The sequence below is a fragment of the Lathamus discolor genome, chromosome 3 (genome assembly GCF_037157495.1).
Source record: "Lathamus discolor isolate bLatDis1 chromosome 3, bLatDis1.hap1, whole genome shotgun sequence".
Taxonomy (NCBI): domain Eukaryota; kingdom Metazoa; phylum Chordata; class Aves; order Psittaciformes; family Psittacidae; genus Lathamus; species Lathamus discolor.
The window spans coordinates 76,817,877-76,827,292 of NC_088886.1; the positions used below are offsets into that span (position 1 = coordinate 76,817,877).

The 9,416-nt window shown below is 64.8% G+C and overlaps 1 protein-coding gene across 3 annotated transcripts; it reads right to left on the minus strand.

Moving 5' to 3' along the window:
* On the minus strand, positions 1-8,963 carry LOC136009725 (uncharacterized). 3 transcript variants are annotated; one of them, XM_065669896.1, is made up of 17 exons: positions 8,645-8,963; positions 8,113-8,475; positions 7,758-7,862; positions 7,211-7,279; positions 4,908-7,029; positions 4,663-4,778; positions 4,444-4,535; positions 4,178-4,292; positions 3,835-4,023; positions 3,443-3,565; positions 3,192-3,266; positions 2,698-2,862; positions 2,420-2,541; positions 2,052-2,117; positions 1,668-1,757; positions 1,242-1,395; positions 1-1,065 (listed from the first exon to the last, which is right to left on the minus strand). In XM_065669896.1, the coding sequence occupies exons 2-17, from the start codon at positions 8,440-8,442 to the stop codon at positions 805-807; spliced, it is 4,194 nt and encodes a 1,397-aa protein (XP_065525968.1). In that variant the 5' UTR covers positions 8,443-8,475; positions 8,645-8,963; the 3' UTR covers positions 1-804. The 3 variants fall into 3 exon arrangements, with proteins under 3 accessions (XP_065525968.1, XP_065525967.1, XP_065525969.1); XM_065669895.1 differs by having other exon boundaries at positions 1-1,068; XM_065669897.1 differs by lacking the exon at positions 7,211-7,279 and having other exon boundaries at positions 2-1,068.
* Between the last annotated feature and the right edge of the window lie 453 nt (positions 8,964-9,416).

Below are 9,416 nucleotides of genomic sequence, written 5' to 3' on the forward strand. Positions count from 1 at the left end.
GCAATGCCCTCCAGCCACCAATACCAAACCACTCCCTGCATGTGCAAACCCAGCTGCAGCTGAAATTGCTTATCCAGGCATGGGGAACTTCCTGCTCTTTAGGAGCACAGAATCACAGACACTGTTTGGAAGGGACACTCTGGTCCATCACCATGACAGCGGGCTGGGGATGGCCTTGGACTTGTGGAACACGCAGTTTCTCCATCTCAGGTGTTGTGTGGACCTCAGACGTGTGCGGCAGGGAGCTTGTGTTCCAAGGGCTGGAAGGCCCTTGGGCTGATGGTGGAGGTCTTTGTCCCTGCTCCCATTGCCTGGACAGAGCCCTCAGGTCCACACTGCAGCCTTGCTCCTGCTGCTCCTCTCTGGAGCTCAGCCCTGCTCCATCCTCCTGCGGTGGCTGCTCACAGAGCCTGGCACCCACACGCAGCATGGCAGGGAGTGAGCTCCTGCAAAGCAGGTCAGGGCTGGAGCCTGGGGGGCATTGGCTCTCCTGCAAGCACTGTGGGCAACATCGGCAGGGGCTGCTCTGCCTGCCTCTTCTTCTTCCCTGTCACCTTAGGATGCAGGGATCAGGCTGAGGGCAGGATCTCCGGCACCTCCAAGAGCACCCTTGTTAGCATAAGAATAAACACATAACCACCGGAATGGTTATATGAGATTGCTCAACCCCGGGGGTGAGGAGCAGAGGGGTGGCCAGGGGCTGTTTTCAGCTCCTTCAGTGACACGTGGCCACAGGCCAAGGGCAGATGCCAAGCCAGGGTCCCCCTACTCAGGCCACACAGGCGCTTTGCCGCGCATCACCCTTTATTGCTGCTGCTGGGAGCTACTTCCTCGCGCCTGCTGGGGTGCCCGGGCAATGGGATTCAGCCGGTGACCCGCAGGCCTGCCCGGCTGCCGCGTTGCTGCATCCATCCTGCGGGGCTGGAGGGGCGGGTGGGGCTGGTGTCCCTGGAGAAGGTGGCTGTGGGATGAGGCTGACCTTCGTTCCAGTGGGCCAGTGGTGCCTGGGGCCGAGGGGCAGGGGCCAGCCCTGCGGCTGTCCTGCCCCAACAGCTCTACCTTGTCCTGCTGGGGAGGAGACAATGGGTTGGCTAAGGCATGGGGCTGAATTCAGCAGCCCCGAGCAACCCTCTGTACCCGTCTCTCCCGGGGAAACTGAGGCATGGATCCCCCCCAGATGCTCAGCATCACCCTCCCAACCTCAGTCACCCCCACCACATCCCTTCTTTCTTCATCCCTACCTTGCTGGGGAGCAGGGTGGATGGCTGGAGTGCCTGTGGGGTGCTGGGCCGGACAGGCGGGAGGCGCAGGCTGCGCTGCAGCGGGCCTGTGAGGGTATGCTGGCCCCCACACTGCCGTGGCACGGTGGGGTACCTGCATGCAGCCATCGGCTCCCTGCAGGATAGGGTATGGGAACACTCAGCACACAACTCAGCACGTGTGGCTTCAGCGCCACTGAGAGAGAGAGAGAGACGGGGCAGCACAGTGGCGAGGCTGTAAAACCCCCAGGCCTGGGGCAAGCCCAGCTGAGCCTCTGTGGCACATCTCTGCTCCCCTGCCCTGCCCAGGGAGCAGAGTCCTTGGCTCCGACGCAGGGAAGGACTCTCCCTTGCTGGGGCAGGGCCACCATGCAGCCCGGGGATGGGGATGGGTCCCGTGTCCCCTACCTGTGGGTTTGCTCCGTCTTCAGAACGGGCTGGGATCGTCCAGTGACGTGAGGGACCAGCGGTGGAAAGGGCGGGATGGGCGGGATAGGCCTGGGGAGGGCAAGAGCCATCAGTGGGTGACAGGGGACAAATGACCCGCCCTGGCTCGTGGAAGACCCCCAAACCCCCCAGGCTTGTACCTCACGGCATCCCCTGCCTGCTGCCCTCCGGGAGGGCTCCTAATCCTCCCGCTGACGGGCAGGCCTGTGGAGGGGGCTGGGCACGATCAGACCCTCGCAGGCAGACACCCCGAACCCCATGCCTGGTCTGGAGCACCACCAGCACCCATCCTCCCCCATCCCACCCATGCAGATTCCCAATGCGCCTGCGCTGGGCAGTACTCACGAGCCAGGCACCCGCATGCTGAGCTGCCTGTCACAAGACAGGCACTGGAAATCCACCAGCAGCTGCCTGGGGAGGGGAAAACGGGCTGCGTGAGCTGGGAAACCTGGTTTATCCCCCCCACCAACACCAACAAGGTCCCAGCCTGCTGGCTGGTTCCAGAAGAAAGGGGATAGGATGAGGGAGAGTGGTTGGCTGTGGGCTCCCTCCTGGGAAAAAGCTCCACTTCATCTTAGGCACAGGAGAATTCCCAGAGCGGAGCCCAAGAACCTCCAGTGCCCTGGGAACCGCTGCCACAGGCACCGTGGCAACAGGGGATGCAGGCAAGGACAAAGCGGGAACAAGGCGAGTGCTGTCCCTCTTGCACTCACTTCCTAATCCCGGCTGCATCGTCAGCTTCCATTGGTGGTGCCATTTCCTTGAGCTGCTCAAGGCTGCTCTTCCAGTGTTCCTCCAGCTCTTGCTGGAATGGCCCCAGCTCCAGGCGATCCAGCTGCAGACAGACACACTCCCTCAGCCAGCGGCTCCGGGACGGGACACGGCGTCCCCAGGGAAAAGCCAGGAGCAGGAATCCTCAGGAGGATGCTGCCTTGGGCCACCGAGCCCCGAAGGCGCCATTTTTGCGCGGCGGCGACGAGCCGCCCCTCACCTTGGAGGCCATCTCCTCCCGCAGCTGCTGCTGGACCTCGTGCAGCCCCTGCTCCTGGCCCGTCACCCGGCTCAGCACCTCCTGGTTTCTCTCCTTCAGCAGCTCCAGGCTGGCCTCAAATTGGGCGCGGCTGACTCTGCTTTCCAAGGCACCTTTGTCTGCTTTCTAGCAACAGGGAAAGGCAGGAGAACGGTGGGGAAAGGATGGAGGTGCAACAGCCAGGGTCAGCCCATTGCAGGGGCAGAGGCAAAAGCACTCCTGCAGGACCACTGTGCTCCTCCCACGACTGTGTGGTCCCACTCGCCCCATCACCCCCATGAGGTCGGTCCCACCAGCCCCAGGGACATGGGGGGAGACAGAGGGACCTGCAGCTGGGCTAGGAATCCTCCCTCCCCCAGGGCCAGCTCTGCCACCAAGCTCCCAGGGGGACAAGGGGCATTTGTCACCCTGCCCAGCACCCCCTTGGCTGCTGCTTAGGCCCCTTGAGGTCGTACCTCATCCATTCCCAGCTCCAGGTCCTCCTTGTCTGCCTTCTCCTTCTCCAGCCTCTCCACGGACTGCAACAGACCCTTCCAACACAGAAAGCATCCTATGACCTTGTGGCAGGAGCGCCCCTGCTTCTCCCCACACACAGAATCCTCCGGGAAAGGTACTCTTAAATCTCCACAGAGCAAATCGCCTATGGTCCCCAGCCTGGGCTCTGCCTGGAGGATGCTCTAAGCCCACGGGGGTTTCAGCCATCTACCTCGATATCTTTCTGCTGCTGGCGACTGTCATCCAGGAGGCTCCCCGTGACAGAGTTGAGCTGCTCATACTCCCCTTGCATCTGCAGGATGGCAGCCTGGATGCGCTTCAGCGCCTCTTCGTCCTGCTCCAGGGAGGAAAATAACCAGGTAGTGCCACGCAAGGTGGGGAGGCTGCCCCACAGGGACAGACCTGGCTTCCTGGGCCAGTGGCCACAGGCTCTCAGTGCCAGCAGGACATTTGCAGCACGCCTTGAATCTCCCTCTATGCTGCAGACCTTACAAGACAGGATGGGGGGGAGCACGGAACTCCCCCACATAGCACCGAAGCACAGAGAGCCGGGCATGGTTCTGGCAGCCCCCTCCCACGTCCCCCATGCTGCCATCTCCCTACCTGGCTCTTCCCTGGCAGCTGCCTCACCACCTTGCCCGTCTTCTTCCTCGACATGAGGGACTCCACCAGCCCCTGCAGCTTCTCATAGCGTCGCAGAAGCTTCCCCAAACGCGTGCTCGTGTCGCTGCTGCACATGGGGCATACTGCCTCCTCCTGCCCCGTGCTCTCCATCGCTCTCACCTCTTCCAGCTGCAGAAGGGGAAGAGGAATTACCTCTGAGACGGGACAGATGCAGCCAACAATCCCAGGTGCTGTGGAGGCTCCGTGGCCCCAGCCACCCACAGGATGGCCAGGACTACCTCAAAGAGCCAGCGGGGGGGTGGGAGCTCCCCCCACGCCTCACCTGCTCCTGCTCCCCCTCGGCCGTCTGGCTCACCACCTGATCCAGTGCAGCCTTGCTTATTTGCTGCTGCTCTGACAGATCCTTCATGTCCCGCTTTTCCTCCTGCGGTGTGGACCTGGCCGGCGAGACAGGGGCACAGGCAGGCTTAGTCTTCACAAGCTTACTTGCTCAGGGGGCGTCCCTCACTCCCCAGCATGGGATGCTCCCAGCCCTCCCGGGCTCCCCTGCAGCCCCACAGGGAACGAAACCCTCTCCTGTCCTTTTACCCTGAGAGCAGGCTGAGTTGGTCGCTCAGATCCATTTGCCAGCTGGCTCTGGCCGCCTCCAGTTTGCCAAGGGCGCTCTCCAGCTTCCTGATCTGGGAACGGCAGTGGGGGCAGAGTCAGGGCATGGCCCCTGTGTCACCCCAGCACAGGGGCTCTTCAGCTACCTCCTCCGTGCCCACCTCTCCCAGCATCCCTGCATCTCCCTCGGGGACTCCTTACCTTCCCCTTCTCTCCCTGCAGCTCCCTGGACAAGCCCTGCAGCTCCCTGGCCAGGCCCTGCACGGATGACACCTGGGCCTGGAGGTCACCCAGCGTGTTGGCAACGCTCTCCTGGCCTAGAAGAGCATGGTACAAGGGGACACACTGTCAGTGAAGGGCTCTCACCCTACGCGCCAGGCTCTGAGCACAACCAGCTCCACACCCAGCATTACAAATGGCCCCCACAAACCTCCCAGAGCTCCCACCTGCCTCCTGGAGGAGCAGGCGCAGCTTCTCCAGTTCAGTCCGCTCCAGCCTGCTGGCTTCTAGCTGGGCCACCTGCTCCTTCAGGGCAGCATAGAGGTGTCTGAGCTGCCCAATCTGCTTGACAGCCTCCACCGTCTCCGCGTAGCACCTGTAGGCATTGTGGTAGGCACTGCTGGAGCCCGAGGGCAAGGCCAGCTCTTGCACGTGGGACGTGGCCCTGGGATCAGCATCGAGTGGGATCTCGAGTTCCTGGGCTGTTGGCAAGAGAGTCCCTGCTGCCAGGGTGCCAGCCCCAGCAAGCTGTGTGCTGAGCTGCTCCCCTGAGGTGGTTGTCTGAGTGACGGTAGACTCTGGCTGTATCCCCAGCCTGGTGGTCTGGGTGCCCGTGGACTCTGGCTGTGTCCTCAGCCTGGTGGTCTGGGTGCCCGTGGACTCCGGCTCAGATGGCTGGGTCCCCAGGCTGGCGGTCTGAGTGGTGGTGGACGCCGGCTGCGTCCCCAGCCTGGTGGTCTGGGTGCCCGTGGACTCTGGCTGTGTCCCCAGGCTGGCGGTCTGAGTGGTGGTGGACGCCGGCTGCGTCCCCAGCCTGGTGGTCTGGGTGCCCGTGGACTCTGGCTCTGTTGGCTGGGTACCCAGGCTGGTGGTCTGAGTGGTGGTGGACTCCGGCTGCGTCCCCAGACTGGTAGTCCGGGTGTCCATGGACTCTGGCTCTGTTGGCTGGGTCCCCAGGCTGGCGGTCTGAGTGGTGGTGGACTCTGGCTGCGTCCCCAGCCTGGTGGTCAGGGTGTCCGTGGACTCTGGCTCTGTTGGCTGGGTCCCCAGGCTGGCGGTCTGAGTGGTGGTGGACTCCGGCTGCGTCCCCAGCCTGGTGGTCTGGGTGCCTGTGGACTCAGGCTCTCTTGGCTGGGTCCCCACGCTGGCAGTCTGAGTGGTGGTGGACTCCGGCTGCGTCCCCAGCCTGGTGGTCTGGGTGCCCGTGGACTCTGGCTCTGTTGGCTGGGTCCCCAGGCTGGTGGTCTGAGTGGTGGTGGACTCCAGCTGCGTCCCCAGCCTGGTGGTCTGGGTGCCCGTGGACTCTTGCTCTGTTGGCTGGGTCCCCAGGCTGGCGGTCTGAGTGGTGGTGGACTCCGGCTGCGTCCCCAGCCTGGTGGTCTGGGTGCCCGTGGACTCCGGCGCTGTTGGCTGGGTCCCCAGGCTGATGGTCTGAGTGGTGGTGGACTCCGGCTGCGTCCCCAGCCTGGTGGTCTGGGTGCCCGTGGACTCTGGCTCTGTTGGCTGGGTCCCCAGGCTGGCGGTCTGAGTGGTGGTGGACTCTGGCTGCGTCCCCAGCCTGGTGGTCAGGGTGTCCGTGGACTCTGGCTCTGTTGGCTGGGTCCCCAGGCTGGCGGTCTGAGTGGTGGTGGACTCCGGCTGCGTCCCCAGCCTGGTGGTCTGGGTGCCCGTGGACTCTGGCTCTGTTGGCTGGGTCCCCAGGCTGGTGGTCTGAGTGGTGGTGGACTCTGGCTGCGTCCCCAGCCTGGTGGTCTGGGTGCCCGTGGACTCTGGCTCTGTTGGCTGGGTCCCCAGGCTGGCGGTCTGAGTGGTGGTGGACTCCGGCTGCGTCCCCAGCCTGGTGGTCTGGGTGCCCGTGGACTCTGGCTCTGTTGGCTGGGTCCCCAGGCTGGCAGTCTGAGTGGTGGTGGACTCCGGCTGCGTCCCCAGCCTGGTGGTCTGGGTGCCCGTGGACTCTGGCTCTGTTGGCTGGGTCCCCAGGCTGGTGGTCTGCACGTCCCCAGACGCTGTCTGCATCATTGCTCTGGTGCTAGCATCCCTCCTCCGATCTGAGGGAACGCCTGCCTGCTGCTCGGGGGCCGTTAGAGCTGCCCCCGGATCCTTCAGCCCCGCTGAGCTCTCTCTAGGTCCCGGCACTGAGCTTGCCCCATGTGGGGTGTCCACATCTGAAGTGGGAGACTTGGTGGTGGCAGACGGGTCTTCTTCTTCCTGTTCTCCTCTGGGTCTTCCTCCATCTCTACCTCGTTCTCCTTTGCTGCCCACCAGGCAATCCTCCAGCACGTCCCAGTGCACCATGTTGCTGACCTCCTCCGGGTCCGGGTACAGGCCCAGCCTTTCCTTCAGCATTTGCTGGGGAAGGAAGAGATCAGCCATGTAGCCAGGGGCATGGGGGGGCCCACAGGAGCACTCCCCCTCCCACCCAGCACTGCTGGGGACCGTGCCCTAGTGCAGAGGGACCGCCTGCACTGGTCCCCCAGGGATGCAGCCATCTCCTGTCCTGCAGCAGGACCTGGCGTGCTCGTAACCGTACCACATCACTGGCCAGAGTCCTTGGGTTGCAGAGGCCTGGCAGCTGGCCGGCAGCATCCTGGTGGTTCCCCTAAAGTGGGGCGAGGAGAGGGACGGCAGTCAGGACACGGGAGCAGGACTGAACAGAAGCATCTGCAAATTAACTCGGGCACTAGACAGACGGACGCTGGGCAGGCTCGTGCCGGGGGCGCTGCTGCTGTATTGTACCAGTAGATCTTGACCCTCCTTCCCAGCACCCACGGTACTTTCACGGGTGTTTAGCTAAGAAGCGCCTCAGCGCCACTTGGGTGGACGCACACAGTTACCTCTGCCAGCAGCTTGAGCCGCAGGCAGCGCTGCCCATTTCTGCCCTCCCCGGGGCTCCAGGCAGGGTGGGGCTGAGCTCCCATGCTCCCCTCTTGGGGCACCCTTCCCACCCTTCCCTCCCAGTGCCCTTCACACTGGGTGACATCCGAGGCCGGAGGACAGGGTCCGCAGGGAGATGCGGGGTGATGCAGGGAGGGGAGCAGGAGGCCAGCTCCCTCCTGGGGACAGCAGCAGCAGCTCACCAAGCCAAGCGCCTCCTGGATCACGCGGATTTCGCCTTGCATGCGGGACTGCGCCTCCTTCATCTGGCTGATCTCCTCCAGGAGAGCCTGGTAGACAGCCGTGTCCTAGGAGAGGAGGGTGGCAGGCATGAGCCCCGCGGGAGGCTCCCTGCAGACCAGGAACTCGGTCCCCACCCTGCCCCAAGGGAAGCCATCACACAAAGCCGTGGCGGCAGGGCTGCATCCAGCCCTGCCTGCCCGCCCGCGCTGAGCTCCGCGCAGGAGCGCTGAAGCTGATGCCAAGGGCAAAGAGCCGCCCCTGGAGGAGGAGGCGCCTCAGCGGGGGAGCACCCGGGGGACTGGGGAGAGCCTCTACCTCAGAGCTGCTGCTCTCGTCGCCTTCCACCCTCTGCACCGGCTGCCCCACGTCGGCAGCCACATCAGCTTCGGAGCCGCCGGCGGTGTCCTGCAGCGGGTCCTTCGCAGGCAGCTGCTCACCCGCCTGCTGCGGCTGCTGCCCCGCGGCCGGGGTCCTTGCCCTGTCCCGCTCCGCAGGCTGCTCCAAGCCCCGGGGGGAGCGGTCCTGCAGGCCCAGGTGCCCCAGCATGGCCTGCAGCAGGTTGCGCAGCGCTCGGAAGTTCACGCTCTCGGCATCGGGCGCCGCGATGGCGGCGTCCAGCAACTGGCTCAAGCGGAGCAGAGCCATGGCTGCCGCTGTGGCCGACAACACGAGTCTGACCTGCTGGCGGGAGGAGAGACAGCGGGCAGCCGGCAGCCTGCCTCCTGCTCGTGCTCCTGCCCCCGCAGGGATGTGGCGGCCCCTTCCCCGCCGCCTCTGCCCCCTCCAGCCCCACCGCCGGCCCCCCTGGCCCCGCTCCCCGCGCCCCCCGCGCCCCCCGGCCCCGTACCTGCCGCAGCTGACTCTGCCCCCCGCCCTGCCGCGCCTCTTTACCGACCACCGCCGCCGCTCCTCGACGCGCATTGGCCGAGCCCGTTCTCGACCGCACAGAGGCCGGCGCTGACGAACACACCCGTTGCCGGGCGACGCCCCGCGGCCCTCTCCCGTCCCGCACTCGGAGCGCACGGGTGACTGTCCCGGGAGCGACCCCGCTTCCGCCAGCCCCTGCCCAGGGAAGCGGAGCGCCCCGGCAAGGCGAGCTGTGCTGCCGAGGGGGGCAGCGCTAGGCGGCGAGAGCAGGGCAGGTTTTCCTCTCTGCCTTAGGCGTGGCAGTGCTGGGGGGAAGGCTGCCGCTGACAGCATCACCGCACACGGTTTGGGCGCCTCGCCCCAGAGCAAAGAGCCGCACAAGCAGGAAAAAGCAGCGCAGACAGACACGAGCTTCCACACAGCCCGAGGAAGGAGAGGACTCCGACACATCTTGGAAGCAGAGTCCCCCGTCAGACAAGGACTGACAGAAAGAATCCTCAGGAACATCTTTCCCCGCAGAAACCTCCAGGTCCGAGCGTGCCGGAGAACCGACACCTCCCTCCCGCGGTGCGGCACTCGGAGAAGGAGGGTGGGCAAGCCGGAGGCGGAACTTGACAAGCCTCGCTCTTGTCAAAGAGATGAGAGATTCGTTTTCAGTCGTTAAAGAGAGATTTGCTCTGTGTCGTCGTCTTTCCCGAGCCGGGAGGATTGAATTCCAGGAGGGAGTAGGCATGAAGAGGTGGGGACAAGAC